At 34.7% G+C, this 15,319-nt stretch overlaps 3 protein-coding genes across 5 annotated transcripts; 2 read left to right on the forward strand and 1 right to left on the reverse strand.

Moving 5' to 3' along the window:
• Window positions 1–3,120: 3,120 nt before the first annotated feature.
• Window positions 3,121–3,720, reverse strand: LOC145557865 (uncharacterized). Its single transcript, XM_081619044.1, has one exon. The coding sequence runs from the start codon at window positions 3,718–3,720 to the stop codon at window positions 3,121–3,123; it is 600 nt and encodes a 199-aa protein (XP_081475170.1).
• A 790-nt stretch (window positions 3,721–4,510) lies between these two features.
• On the forward strand, window positions 4,511–5,803 carry LOC145560036 (uncharacterized). The gene is made up of 5 exons (XM_081621291.1): window positions 4,511–4,850; window positions 5,196–5,258; window positions 5,333–5,377; window positions 5,482–5,559; window positions 5,666–5,803. Exons 1-5 carry the CDS (start codon window positions 4,794–4,796, stop codon window positions 5,726–5,728), a joined length of 306 nt encoding a protein of 101 aa, XP_081477417.1. The 5' UTR covers window positions 4,511–4,793; the 3' UTR covers window positions 5,729–5,803.
• A 303-nt stretch (window positions 5,804–6,106) lies between these two features.
• LOC145560035 (uncharacterized) lies at window positions 6,107–7,709 on the forward strand. Of its 3 annotated transcripts, none has more exons than XR_014093076.1 (6): window positions 6,107–6,355; window positions 6,443–6,583; window positions 6,801–7,027; window positions 7,106–7,217; window positions 7,302–7,412; window positions 7,499–7,709. XR_014093076.1 is itself a non-coding variant. In XM_081621290.1 (6 exons), exons 1-5 carry the CDS (start codon window positions 6,128–6,130, stop codon window positions 7,364–7,366), a joined length of 741 nt encoding a protein of 246 aa, XP_081477416.1. In that variant the 5' UTR covers window positions 6,107–6,127; the 3' UTR covers window positions 7,367–7,412; window positions 7,499–7,709. The 3 variants fall into 3 exon arrangements, 2 of the variants coding, with proteins under 2 accessions (XP_081477416.1, XP_081477415.1); XM_081621290.1 differs by having other exon boundaries at window positions 7,334–7,412; XM_081621289.1 differs by lacking the exon at window positions 7,499–7,709 and having other exon boundaries at window positions 7,302–7,475.
• Window positions 7,710–15,319: the final 7,610 nt, after the last annotated feature.

A 15,319-nucleotide genomic window follows, 5' to 3' on the forward strand; every position in this document is an offset into this window, starting at 1 on the left:
ACAATGCAAAGATATAATTCACGATTGATATGGATAGATTTTCCTAATTTTGATAAATAGTTAAGCTAGCATTAAGTTCATAAAGCGGGATTCTCTTATCCTTTGTTCTAATTAAAGGAACCAAATCCACATGATTATAGGTGCAATCGAGTCAATTTTTTTTTTTTTCATATCTCGATCAGAAAAATGAAATTTTTGTGTACATTATTATAGACTATTATAATTAATCAAGAATTGAACCGTACAATTGCTAATTACATTTGTTATATCAATTGTGCTATTTTAAAATTTTATCACGTAATTAGCTTAATTCATAGTAATTTATTAATAAATTCATCAAAATAAAGTCATTTTTATTATAAGAGAAACTTTAACGTTGATCATCATAAAATAAAATAATAGATGTGACTATTAATTTTGGATTTAAAGAATACCGAGATATGGGCGAGACCGAAGTGAGATCCAAGACTTTACTTTGCTTGCTCAAGTGTTTTAGAGGCTGCTGTGGGAGTGCTTTATGTTACCTTGGCAAAAAGTGACTAGTTAATACAGCTAAGAAGGCATGACACAATTATTTTTGCCCGTTTTCTTCTTTTATGTAACGCCACATAATTGAATTTATTTATTAAAGTACCCTTTGTTTATTTTGAGCTTGATATGCTCTCTTACTTTCAGAACATAGTAATAAGGCGGATCCTATTGTTTATTTTCAATCCTTATTATTTTTATTTTTTACTTTTTAAAATAAAAACCAATTTCTTTACTTACTAAATATGCCTTCTTTCTATGTACAATTGTAAAATTGTTCACCATAATATTGTAATCTAATCATATCATTTCATATCATATCATATCATATAACTAATATATAAAGCTAAACTTTTAGCCAGGTCACGAAATAGTGACACTTGGTATTCTAACTTTTCGCCAAGTGTCGCGCCACCTTGGATAGAATTAAATAGATTCATAAGATAAAAAGTTAGTTAAAATTTCCTTTTTAATCAAATTAGGATAGAATTTTAGAACGATGGTTAGTTTAGAGTTTTATTTTCGATAAAATACCAAATAATAAACTTATAATTAGGCCACAAGACAACATCGTATAGCATTTTAACTTTTCGCCAAGTGTCGTACCACGTTGGATAAATATAGATAGACTTTGTAGAAAAAAAAAAAAAGTTAATTTAGAATTCTTTTTTCAATCAATTAAATTGAATTATAATATAATTTTATCTTAAAATTCCATAAACAACCCGGGCATCGCACGGGGCACAAAACTAGTATATATATATATATAAAGGGGAGTTTTTTCCCGAGTTTTTAAAGAGCCACGTAAGATCTAATTTTCTCAGCGCGCCATGTAGGATTATAAATCTTAGTAGTAGCCAATTAAATAAGAGATTATTAATTTCTTTTAGAATTAAATAATTTAAATGCCATGTAAGCAAAATTGGTGAATGAGATTTTTAAGTTTAAATTAATTAAATATTAAATATTATCTTTTAATATTAGGAATTTTATCTAAATATATAACAAATTTTAGGCTCATAAAAAAAAAACATTATTTAAAAAAAATCAAACAAACCGTGCATCGCACGGGCTTCATCTAGTTTAACTAATAATAATGTACCGATTAAATTCAGATAAAGATGTAAACATGATTATTGTTCAATAATAACATGACAAGCGTTATATTTATAAATTAAACTAAAAGATTTGATTAAGAGAATTGTAGGCTTTGCATAGAAAGAGAGCAAAGTGGTAAATTTTGAAACTTGGCGCATAAAGCTCGCTCTGACCCTCTTTTTTGAATGTGGTGACAACTTTTTGGAATGGTCATAAAATTAATTTCTTATTAGTGTGTATATTTCTAGATGATATTAAGTATAAATGCCGCAACTTTAAGTAAATCATAATAGACTTTTATTTACTTTGTTATATTTAATAGTCATAATAATAGTCATTATATTGTTAATTCATTTTGTTTTTTAAGTAATAATTTTAGAATGGAAAATAAACTTATACATGTAATTGTATAATTGATCTTCTCAAGTTTATTCATGAAGAATTTATGAAAAATTATGTATACATGAAAGGGCAACTAAAGTTCTTGAATATTTTGGTATAATAATAATGCTGTCTTCCTTTAATATCCTTACCTATTTATGTGTTTACAATGGACATCTTTGAGGATTTGATTAACCATACATAAAATCCGATATCATTTCGACAATACTCGGTACAAATTATAATGAATCTAGCATGTTCCATAAGAAAAACCTAAAGTGAATAAAAAATAAAAAACAAGTGCAATCATTTAAGTAATTCGGTATGAAAATTAAAACCTTTTAAAAGAACCCTATAACAAATTTCACAAAAGTTACCCAATAAGGGTCTTTCCTAAATGAAAGGAGCAAGTTAAATGGCCAACTATGTTTGATTTTCATCACTTTTTCCGTAATTGACTAGCTAGTACATACACTTTACTCAATGCTACAAATTCTGGCAAACTTAATTATTTAGAAAACTTCCCCAATAGAAAAAAGGTAAAGAACCCAAATTATTTCATAGTATAGAAATGTACCAAATAGTACAATTATATAGCCGCACATAACCAATTGGTTGTTGGTGTAGTGATGATTGGGATTATACTTGGTAGGGAGGACTCGTGTTCGATCCCCCGCAACAACAATCGGGAGGGGACTGGAACCTAACCACCCAGAACTGATCCCCGAATCCGGATTAGCCCAAAGGGTGAACCGGGTGGAACACAAAAAAAAAAAAAAACAAAAAAAAAAAAATATATATATATATATATATATAGCCACACATAAAATAATACACATAAATTATTATGTAGACGGTAGAGAGTACTTTATATAATTCTCAAATCTTACAGAGTATATGCTAAGGATCGGATGTATTTAATACTTTGTTATTTTATTTGAAGTAAATGTTTTTATAATGTCATACTTCCATACAATACAAATTTGCAATGAAATAAAACATATTTTTAGACAAATTGTCTCAAAAGAGAAAAAATAAGGTCCTACTCTAAAATTGTACGTCTGTTCAACAAAATTTTCATCAAATTATTCATTTGTAAATAATTTGACACTATTATTGCAGCTTAAGTTGTGAATAGAAATTGTTAATAAAATCTTCAGCAGCTTGATCTACATGCTTGTCCTCCTCCACATTTTGCACCGGAAACGGCGAGTCCGTTATCCTTAGCTGCCGGACCGTAGGGCTCCGTCCAAATCCTAGACCGGGCAAAGCCGGCGAAGGGGCCGAAAGACCACCACCAGCCTCTTCATTACGTAACATCATTTCTAGCACGCTGTTAAAATCCTCTAGATTAACATTTTGACCATCTTCCAAGGTTAAAGGGTAGGGCATGTAATATTGGTCATTTATTTGGTGACGTTGATTTTTTCTTTTGTTGGTGAAGTAGTGACGGTATAAGGGTGTGTCACTACAACTAAACTCATACTCCCGGGCGTCGTTGGTGAGTTTGGACTGCCCACCAACGCCGCCCTGAGAGTTGTGCTGGAACATAAGGTTTCCTAAGGCTTTTTTACCGGCGATTTTGCCACGTTTCATCATAAAGTTGAGATCCATGAGTAACTTCTTCTTGCATAAGCCTTTCTTTATCATGAAAATAGCCACACTTACTATTTTCCATATTTTCCTTGATATGCTTTCTATTTTGGGTTCCATTTATAATAGAGAAATTTGTTTTTTTGTTTAAGTGTTTATGAAAGTTTTAGGAGAGATAAAAGAGTTAAGAAGAGAAGGCTTTAATTTTGTTATGAAGAGAATGAAATTGGAAGAGGTTATATATATAGGAAGAAAAAGTTGATTAGGACATGTTAAAATATTGAGTACTTTTGTTTGTGGGAGGGTGAGTATGAAGTTTCATACTTGTATTTCTTAACTTACAACATTTCTACTTTTTCTAACTTTATTGAATAATATTAATTAATTCATAAATTGATATTTTAATATTGACATGTTTAACGTAATGAATTGTTTTGCAAATGGATGGTGTGATAATTCATTGTGCTGTAACCGCCTTTTTAGTCCAATAAATAGTAGTTCGTATAATAATTGTACGTAATTACTTCTTGTATCTTGTTTAAGGATGTGTACAAATTAATTTGAGAATAGTTTGTTACGGTCAAAACTTGTTAATTAAGTTGATTTAACTTTGAGTATTAATTTTTTGTATGTTATGTACACATTAATCAAGATCTTAAATGTATGATGTAAGCTTGTAATTAATGAATTGGAAGGTATGAATATATAGGACACATCAAGGTATAGGATCAAGTGGCCGGAATGTAATTGCCTTATCTAGCTCTTGTATGAGGAAATGCAAGTTGATATCGCATATCAACAAAGTGCGTTGATATAAGGGTGTCGGTGTCTTTTTACTTATTAAACAAGGGGCATTAACGTCATTTGGGGCGGAATTGCGACATCCCGTTGGCAACCCCCCGTTTTGCAGTAGTAGACGTCGTTTGCTTCGTTCTTGTTGACGTCTAAAAAAAAAAACCCTAACTCGGCAAAGTTCACTTTCTCTTTCGATTTCATCCACCTCGAAGATTACCATTACAACTTCAATCTGTCGATTACACGTTCTGAACTCTAGATCCTCATCGTGTTCATTATCTGATTGTTGTATCCGCGGTGTTTTCCTCTACTGTCTGTAACGTGCAGTGCGTTTGTTTTCCTCTACTGTCTGTGAATTGTCTGTGAATTGCAGCAATAATCCGGAAGCAGGGTTATCAATGGGTTTGGGCAACGTAATCCACAAGAAGGAGCAAAACATTGGGAAACCGATCAAGGTACATTGATACTTAATCTTATAATGCAATTGATTTTCGATGGAATATCTGTTTGATTCAATATTAGAGGAACAAATTGTTATATGTTGTAAATTAAGGGTCAATTACTTATTGTAAACACATTTTTCAAGCAGTTGGATTGAACCCCTAATAATTATTTGAATCAAACAAGAATTTGTCCTCTGATTGAACCACCTGTAGCATTCGGAATGTATGAGGTTTTTATAATTTGCCATTCAATTGTTAATTGAATTACTGAGCTGCATTATTTCCGTAGTGAATGTACCAAAACTATTTGATGGTTTGCAACATATGTAATGTTATATTTATCAATTATTGTAATAGGAAAAAGGAAGAAGGTGTTTAAAGCGGAAGTTGATTGAATGTCGAATAGATGATTCCTATAAGGTATCCAACTGCGTTCTTTTACTGATGCTTTAATCCAGGTTCGTTTTAACTGATTAGTAACTGTTGTCTATTAGGAGCCTTGGTCTGTCAACAAGGTTTTATCTCCGGATGTGTTTAAGGTATTCAATTAATTGATATGGTATGGTTTTTATGGGTTTGGTCCTGTTATGATACATGAAGCATTGATGAAGTAACTTCGTATTGATTATGTTGAATGTGGCAGGATGACACATTAACCATCGGTGGACAACTTAAGGCAAAAGGGGAGGTCTTACTTAGAAGAGATGAAGCTAGATGTCGGGTGAGAATATATGTATTAAATTTCTCCATTTGAGAAAGGTTTTGTGTTTGGATGGAGTCGTACTATAACATATTATGGTGATACATCATTGTTTTTCCTTTTGCAGCCTCCTAATACTATTTGTCGCATTGAGACTTTTGCAAGAATTTGTCAGACATTTGATGAATGAAGAATAAAATCGGTTTTGGAAATGGGGTTTGGAGGACTGCTACACTTTGTAGATGACATGCATCTCCCAAGGCAGTTGTCTTACTGGCTTATGACTCGTATAGATCCGTTCAATTGTACACTTACTACTACAGATGGAAGGGTGTTTGCTCTTTCAAAGAACCAAGTACATTGGGTACTAGGTATCCCCAATAGTGGGCTGAAAGTTCCAACTTACAAAACAATAAACAAAGAGAGTTTGGTAAAGATTCACCAAATTATGGGTAGGTATGGTAAATCATGGAACAGTAAATCAAATAAAACAGGTCGGCATTATAAATCAGAGGGCATCCCAGTGAATAAGAACTTAATGGACAGGGTGGAGGGACATTGGTAGGAACATGAGGGTGATGAGTTTAAGATGTTATTCTCGTTACTGTCGCTGGACATGTTGTTATGTCCAACTCAATCATCCAGATTGGCTTCTGATCTCCTTCCATCTTTAGTATGTGCACTAGTTGCTTATGAGTATGACTGGTGGTGCAGTCTTGTGTTGAAGAAGCTTATGGATAGTGTAGGTACATTTGCCAGACGATTTTATGTTCATGGTTATGCTAGTGGGTGCGGTGGTTGTCTTTTATTTGCTGTGGTAATCATCCTTCAATTTCAACGCTGTATTCATATTTCTTTTGTGGTTTGATTTTGATCCTCTAACCTTACAACTTTGATATTGTAGGTTTTGTATTTGGATCGGCTTAACATGCAACCTGTTGAATGGGGAGTTTTTCCAAGGATTGAAGTGTGGACGATGAATCGCATACGTGATGCTATTAAGGATGACCAGCTGCCAAATGGTGGTGACTTTGGGGTACTTGGTGTAAGTTTGAACCTTTTATTGTTCCTAAATTATAAATTCTGATATTTGCTCGGCTGGTGTTATTCTGAACCAGACACTTTATAATTGTATTTCAATATTAGCAAGGGACACAGATGGGCCTAATACTGATGAGGTTTAACAATATTCTGATGGAGTTGTTAATTTATTCTAAGGTGTTGATGTTTCCGTTGATTATATCCTTTGTTTTTTTTGTTAGGAGCGGGTGGTTTTAAGCAGGCCCTATAAATGGTTCAAGCCCACACCACGGCGTGTTTCAATGACCAATAACTTAAGGCAAAAGTGCTCAGGAGAAGAGGTACCAATTGTATGTGTCATATGGCATTGTATTTCTACTGGCCACCGTTTGAAATTATGTCCATTGAACGTCATTTTCATTGCTGGGCAAGTCCAACTATTGGTTATGATTGGTGATGAAATTAATAGGTTTGTTAACTCCAGTTAAAATTGGTTCTTGATCAGCTGTCGGTATATATGTAATTGGTGTTTGTTTTTTGGTTGTAGGTTGTTGTATGCAAATCCTCTTAAATCTAATGAAATGGTTAAGATATGTCAATACATTGCTGGGAAGCAGTACTGTTGTACGCGACAGATCACACACTACTCAGTTTGTTCGGTCGGTTTCTGATTGTTGTTAACATCCTATGATCTTTTGACAATTTCAGTTGGTTAGACCATCTGATTGGTTATACTGATGCAGGTGGTAATTTTAAAGTTTTTTGGATCTGTTAGGAATCAGTCATGATGTCTGAATGCGGTGGCTAATTTCATTTCAAACGGTTCTTTTGGTTTTATGGTGCTTGTCTCACATGTGAGTGAATGAACACTTGCATTTATATTATCCCCTATATGACTTATTGTAGTGTATATATGACTTATAATAGGTCTTTGTAACAGGATAATGAGACACAGAGGTCGTTCTCAACCTTGTCGCGGATGTTAGTGGTTTTGAAGCGGGGTTCTTATTGTTATTTGTATGTGTTGAATTCATATGCCGGCAAAAGAGTGAGTATTAATAAGATAGTACTCTTCAAAGGGGGAAATGTGTTAAATCTTGTTAAAGTATTGTAGACACCCATTTGTGTCTCCCCAAAACCAAACCCAGTGATGAGTGCCTTTCGCGTCGAATCATAATCGAATGAAGTGAAAGTGTGGAAAGTTTAGTGTTGCGGATAGTTTTAATTTCTTTTCTCTTCTCTCTGTTTTTGAAAACCTATTTTAAGAAAACAGCCAATCCAGTTTGATTGGCCCATGATATGGGTCCAATAGTAGTGTAGTTGGATACACTACAAGAAAACATCAAAATTGCGACGGAAAAAGTTCGTCGTAAACTATGTAAAATCTGTCGTAAAGTTGGTTTACGACGGAATTCCGTCGTAAATGGTTGTCGGAAAACCCTTTGTAGGAAAATGGCGACATTGACGACGGAATATGTCGTCGTAATGTACATATTTGCGACGGAAAATTCCGTCGCAAATTATAATTTACGACGAAAAATTCCGTCGCAATTTATATTTTGCGACAGAAAATTCCGTCGCAAATTATATTTTACGACGGAAAATTCCGTCGCAAATATGTACATTACGACGACATATTCCGTCGCAAATTGTATTTCCAGCCCAAAACTAATTTTGGTAATTTTCTGCATTTTCAAACCCGAATTTTTTTAATGATAAATCGACAAATAATATAATAATTATGTTTTAAAACTAAATATTGAGTCCTAAAATTGTTGTTTTAAAAAAATTAATTACCGACCTACGAAATTAGGGTTATGGTTATGTACATATATATATAATAATTATGTCCTAGTACAAAAGATAGTCCACATTTTGGTATCTATACCAAACAAAAGCTAGGTTAGAGTGATTCTATGCTAGACTAAAGCTAAGCTACGCAATCGCCTGGAAACCCTGGCTTGCTCCACCACCACCCGGGTCGTTCCTAGGGTCTCGATGCTGAGGATGAATGGTGGAACATGAGTTGTTGTTGTTGAGACGACTCATCATCTCATCGAAACTCTCCTTGTATCTCCTCTCCGTTTCAGCCATTCGGGCTTCCATTTGAGTTTGGAGAGTTTGCACCCTATGTTCCATCTGGTCTTGCATTTGAGAAATGACAGACGGTGTGTATTGCTGTGAAGAACGGGAACCTCGACCCTGTTTGCCATAGTAGAGCTCTGCACTTTGGCCAAGTACCTTCACACGCCCCTTCTTATTGCGCCCACCCACCGACTCCCAGTACAACTCATTGGGACTCTTCTGAATCCCCTGACTCCTTGTTTCTTCGAGCTTCTTCTGGTAGGTGTCCTACAAAATATTGAAGATAAAAAAAATATTGTTAAAAAAACAACCAACAATATGGAGTTATATCGCATACTTTTAGGTGCCGAAGGATAGAAATTAAGAAAATTAAGCACATAAGTCAATTTTCAACCCTCACTCATCCAAAATCATCCAAATTTGGGCTATATCGCTAAAACCATGCCTATTTTCTATGTTTTCAAGCAAATGTAAGGTTTCTTTCTTCTAACATTCCAATATCATTTCCTTTTAAGTGCCTAAGGATAGAAATTAAGAGAAAAAAGCACATAAGTCATTTTACAACAATAACTCATCCAAAATCATCCAAATTTGGCCTATATGGCTAAAACCATGCCTATTTTCTAAGTTTTCAAGCAAATGTAAGGTTTATTTCTTCTAACATTCCAATATCAATTGCTTTTAAGTGCCTAAGGATAGAAATTAAGAGAAATAAGCACATATGTCAAATATCGACCCTAACTCATCCAAAATCATCCAAATTTGGCCTATATGGCTAAAATTATGCCTATTTTCTAAGTTTTCAAGCAAATGTAAGGTTTCTTTCTTCTAACATTCCAATATCATTTGCTTTTAAGTGCCTAAGGATAGAAATTAAGAGAAAAACGCACATAAGTCAATTTACAACACTAACTCATCCAAAATCATCCAAATTTGGCCTATATGGCTAAAACCATGCCTATTTTCTAAGTTTTCAAGCAAATGTAAGGTTTCTTTCTTCTAACATTCCAATATCAATTGCTTTTAAGTGCCTAAGGATAGAAATTAAGAGAAATAAGCACATATGTCAATGTTCGACCCTAACTCATCCAAATTCATCCAAAATAAGCATATATTGAGTTCTACTTTGCTAATTTGCCATATTTCAACTCATATAATAAGTGTTTACCGCAATCCTTTTTGCTTTGTTGTTGGCTGCCACTTGGCCTTTACCAGGCACTTCCTTGAAGTGTGTCTTCAAGAAAAGATCATGGGCATTTGGTAATTGGCCTTGGTTTTTTGCAGCCTTTATATGTACATGCAGAAAATCAATGAAAACATGTTAGCCCACCAAAATTCATTAATAGACAAATGACATAATTGTTACTGGACATATTGTAGGAACCTTACCATCTTTTTAGCATGTTGTACAGATGACATTGAACCTTGAAAGTGGGTCGGTTCAACGACATTTTCCATGGATCCGCCTCTTCGGTTCTTCTTGTTTTGTTCCGACCGCTTCTTATATTTTGGATCGGTGGCAACAATTCGCATCATGCCTTCGTGGACATCCTTATTAAGCCATCTTGGTTTGCGACCATTCAGCCTGTGTGTGATGTTGTAGAACGTGTCACGTAGGCGATTTGCAAACTTTTCTTCGAAAGTGTCCTTCACTTGGTTGTCTAACTCAGGTGCCCACTTGAATTTTTTCTGCAAATCAAGAAAATGTCTTTATTACAAAATTCAACTTCATCAATATAATTTATAAAACATGTATTATGTTAGGTTAAAGTTATCATACGTTGAACAAGTTCCAAAAGTGCTCTCTCGAATCTTCATCAACCTCTCCATAATTCCTCCAAGGCTGAACATAGTAGCCGGTCAGCGAGTCGGAGAGCACATTCTTCACCGGGATATCATCAAACCTATAATAAAGGATAGACATTCATGTAAGTATATAATCAACAAAAAGTGAACAAAACATGGTTAAAGTAATACAAATTCACTTTATCAAAGTAAATACAAATTTAAGGATATTTCATTATACAAATACATACGCACCAAAGTGTGGAAGGGTCCAACTCTAGCAAGTCATTAGGATGCGGGTCCTGTAGCTCCTGTTCCTGATGCTGCTGTTGCTCCAAGATGCATTTTTACTATTTCGAAAAGGATGATTTGTCGGAAGGAATTGACGATGGCAATCAAACCAAGAAACCTTACCATCATTTTCGAGCCAAAATGCTTTGCTTTTCTCCATGCAATATGGACAAGCCTTCTTACTGTCTGTGGTCCAACCAGATAACATACCATAAGCCAGGAAGTCACTAACGGTCCATAGGATGGCTGCTCGAAGATTGAAATTTTGTTTTCTCGAAATATCGTAAGTATTTACCCCAACTTCCCACAACTGTTTCAACTCGTGTATGAGCGGCTGCATGTAAACATCTAAGTTGCCCTTAGGGTTTTTAGGACCAGGAACGAGTAACGAAAGAAACATGAACTGTCTTTTCATACACATTGACGGAGGTAAGTTATAAGGGGTCAAAATGACAGGCCAACATGAATACTGTCCCCCAAACTGACCATGTGGAGCAAATCCATCCGTACATAGGCCAAGTCGAACATTACGAGGTTCAGAGGCAAACTCAGGAAAGCAACTATCTAGGTGTTTCCACGCTTCACTATCTCTAGGGTGTGCCATTGTGCCTTGAACTCGAGGATTTTTAGCATGCCATGTCATTTCCTCAGAAATGTTTTTAGTTGCAAAAAGCCTTTGCAACCTAGGTGTGATAGGGAAATAAAATAGAACATTCAAAGGCACTAAGCTACCTTTAGAAGTCTTCTTGTATCGGTCGCTGCCACACACCCTACATGTAGATAATTGAGCATCATCTTTCCAAAACAACATACATCCTTTCGGGCATGCATGAATCTTTTCATGGGGCAGCTCTAACCCCTTAACAATTTTCTTGACCTCATAGAATGTCTCGGCCATGTGGTTGTTGTTAGGAATCGCTTCATTAACCAAAGAAGCAAATCCATCAACACATCTGTGCGGCAAATTATACTCACACTTTAGGCTAATGATTCTAGAAGCCATCTCTAACACAGACAATGAACTCCCTTCGTATAACGGTTGTTCAGAAGCCCTTAACAAATCAAAAAATGGCTTGGCTTGTGCATTAGGCTCCTCCTCTAATGAAACAGGTGGCTGTTCGGAATGGCCTTGATCTTGAGACTGACCAAAGGCATCCAAAACCCTTTCACGATATTCATTTGACTCCCTTCTACGAGTTTCTGGAAACCCTTCCCCATGACACATCCACTCGTAGTAATTAGGTAAAAACCGCTGCGATACAAATGAAGTTTGACCGTATCTGGATCCCAGAGACGTTTGTTTTTGCATTTAAAACATGGACACCTAACTTCATTCGGGTTGCTACTCTCGGGATGATCTTCCACATATTTAAGGAATTCATCTACCCCCTTCAAGAACTCAGGATTAATAGAATTCCCAACCTTCCTTTCGTACATCCAGCTACGTTCTTTTCGTTTCATGATTACAAGTTCTACACAACTAACACATATGCCATTAATCACATTTGTCATAAAGCACAATATATATTCATTATAGATCAAACTGTTATGGAAATGCAAATGAGAAGAGAAATGATTACCAAGGGTCCTTATCACTCCAACCTAACCCATCCTTGTACGTTCACTCTCACTAGTGAATGTATGCCAGAATTTCAATTCTATGGAAAATCCGGCGGCATCTCCCTACAGTTCCCCGAGTACACAATATAGGCGATTAGAAACACCTATATATATACCTAGAGAACATTATAGAGAAATGACAAGCAAGGATCTTCCTTAGAATTAAAACAAAGGAATACATTCACCACCTAAGTGAGAATAAACGTACAAGGACAGTCCCAACCGGGGACTATTCAAGACATACTCCTAATGTGTATGCCTTGAACGGGTATCTAGGCATATGATTATGCAAATGATTTTTTAAAAAATATTAAAACTAAACTAACATACAAAAAATTATACAAATATATCATAATTAAACTTAACATAAACAAACATATCATAAAAGTATAAAACCATAACATTAATATAAACAAATCAAACCAAACAAAACCAAACTAAACTAACATATCATAATATTAAATATAGTAACATGCATTATAAAAAATTAAACTTAAGTAAGAAACATTATATTAAACTAAACTAAACTAAACTAGATTATAATAAACTAAAGTAATCTAACATACATCATATTAAACAAAACAAACAAAACGTACCTAAAGTTTCATAATATTAAACTAATCTAATATTCTTTAGTAAAACTAAACTAAATTAAACCACATTATATTAAAATAAACTAAACTAAAGTTTCATAATATTAAACTAATCTAATATACTTTAGTAAAACTAAACTAAATTAAACCACATTATATTAAAAAAAAAAAAAAAAACTTAACTAAACAATCATACTTACAAAAAGATAAACTAAACTAAACTAACATACTTACAAAAAAAAAAAGTTAACAAAACTAAACTAAAACACATTATATTAGAAAAAACTTAACTTAACTAAGTTATGTTAAACAAAACCAAACCAAAGTAACATACATACAAAATATTAGAGTTTGTAATGTGACTAACCTTTAGATCTGCACTTCTTTTTGACAATCCAACAATCTAATTGTACAAATCCTACAAAATATTTAAAAAAATAAATTAAATAAATAAGGGTTTATTATTTAACAAAAAAAAAATTAAAAAAAAAATTGGCATGACTCAGACCTTGGCGCGGCGCCGGCAACGACAACCATCCACGGCGAGGGAAGGGAGGAGGCCGGAGGTCGGAGGCTGCGGTGTGTGGTGGTCAAAGCAAAAAAAACTCAGATTCGAATGAAAAAAAAAACAAAAACAAAAAAAATAAAAGGTGTACACTGACCTGACGGCGGCAGTTGCGTGACGGAGGGCTGTGGTTTGGGTCACCGACGGCGGAAGAAACGTGCGGCGCCTTCTCCTTCCCTCTCTCTTTCTCTCTCCTTCTCTTTCTTCTGTGCAACGACTCCAAAAATTGCCTCTCTCTTTCTCTCTCCTTCTCTTTCGTTCACCGGGGCGTCGCCGGAAACCACCAGGAACGCCGCGTTCTTTCTTCTCTCTCCTTCTCTTTCTCTCTCTCCTGCCGCAACTTCTCTTTCTCTCTCTGCGTTTCTTTCCCCCCTTTTTTTAGGTCAAGGATACAAAATTAAATTTCAAATATGACAATGAGTTTTACGACGGAAATAAGTTCCGTCGTAATTATAAACTTACGACGGAAAATTCCGTCGCAAATTACTTTGCGACGGAAAATTCCGTCGCAAATTACTTTGCGACGGAAAATTCCGTCGCAAGTTTATAATTACGACGGAACTTATTTCCGTCGTAAATTTTACGAGGGAAAATGCCTCGTAATTGTAATTTTCCGTCGCTAAATTGCGACGAATTTTGTTCCGTCGTAATTATCCACCTTAACGACGGAAAAACATGTTCGTCGTAAGTATTCCGTCGCAATTTAGCCTATTTCTAGTAGTGATAGGGCTTGAAAAGAGCTTTCCAACGATATATTATAAGCCCAATTCCGATGAATATTGAGGAAGTTATGGCCAAATTACTGAACTGGGCCCGGTTTGAGCCTTATATGCGGTCCAATGATCTAGAGGAGGGCCTAATATAGATTTATCATTCCTAATGCAATTAGGAATGGTTTTAGTCTTCTAGATTCTTCTAGAAGGTTCTTTTCATTCCTAATTCAATTAGCATTGATAAATTGACTTTTGTTGACTTTTTAGAGTTTTAATTAGAATCAAAGAACATTTTTTGAGGAAAATACGATTTTATCCTCCTGTATGGCAATTTTTATCTGATTTTAAGAAAACACGTGGATTTCTAAGTCAGCGCGAAACGCCAGCTATAGCGCCTGACGCTACGATTGGCGCCTGGCGCTAGACTTGGCGCCTAGAGCCAATCTTAGCGTCTGGCGCTAAGGTCAGCGTCTGGCGCCAACTCGGTTTTTTATGTCAAATCTGTTTTTGATATTTTATCTTTTTGGCTGATTTTCTTTATAAATAACGTCGTAAAAACTCCGTTTTGATTCACCTACAATCATCAACAATAATCAATTTTCACCAATCTACCAATTCTTTCTCTCTCTCTCTTTTCTAAACTAGCCTTCTTTCAAATACAAAATTCTGCATTCATTAGATCTAGATACACCTAGCCATATTCGAAGTTGCCTTCGCCCTAGACGTGAAAGGTTTAATTTCTGAGGGTTTGGTCCCAAATCTCTATTTCCATTATTTGATTTAATTGTTTGATTTTTATTTTCCTTGAAGTTACTAACGCGTGTATTTTGTTATTAGAAAGAGGTACGAGGCATCAAAGTAAGTACTTTAATGGTTTTTATTGATGTTATGATGTAGAGTTCATGCTTAGGTTTTTATTATGATTCCTAGTATCATGTCTAGGGTAAATTTAATATCAATTATGATTCCTACGATGCTTCCTATTTTCTTTCCTAATATTCATGTTAGTATTAAAGCTTTGATTTTTATTGCTTAGTGACATGCTAGGGTTTGTTATTAATCTTGTTAGTATCATGCCTAGGATCTTGCTATTATTATGCTTTAACATG

The sequence above is a fragment of the Chenopodium album genome, chromosome 9, assembly GCF_948465745.1.
Source record: "Chenopodium album chromosome 9, dcCheAlbu1.1, whole genome shotgun sequence".
In the NCBI taxonomy this organism is placed as follows: Eukaryota; Viridiplantae; Streptophyta; class Magnoliopsida; order Caryophyllales; family Amaranthaceae; genus Chenopodium; species Chenopodium album.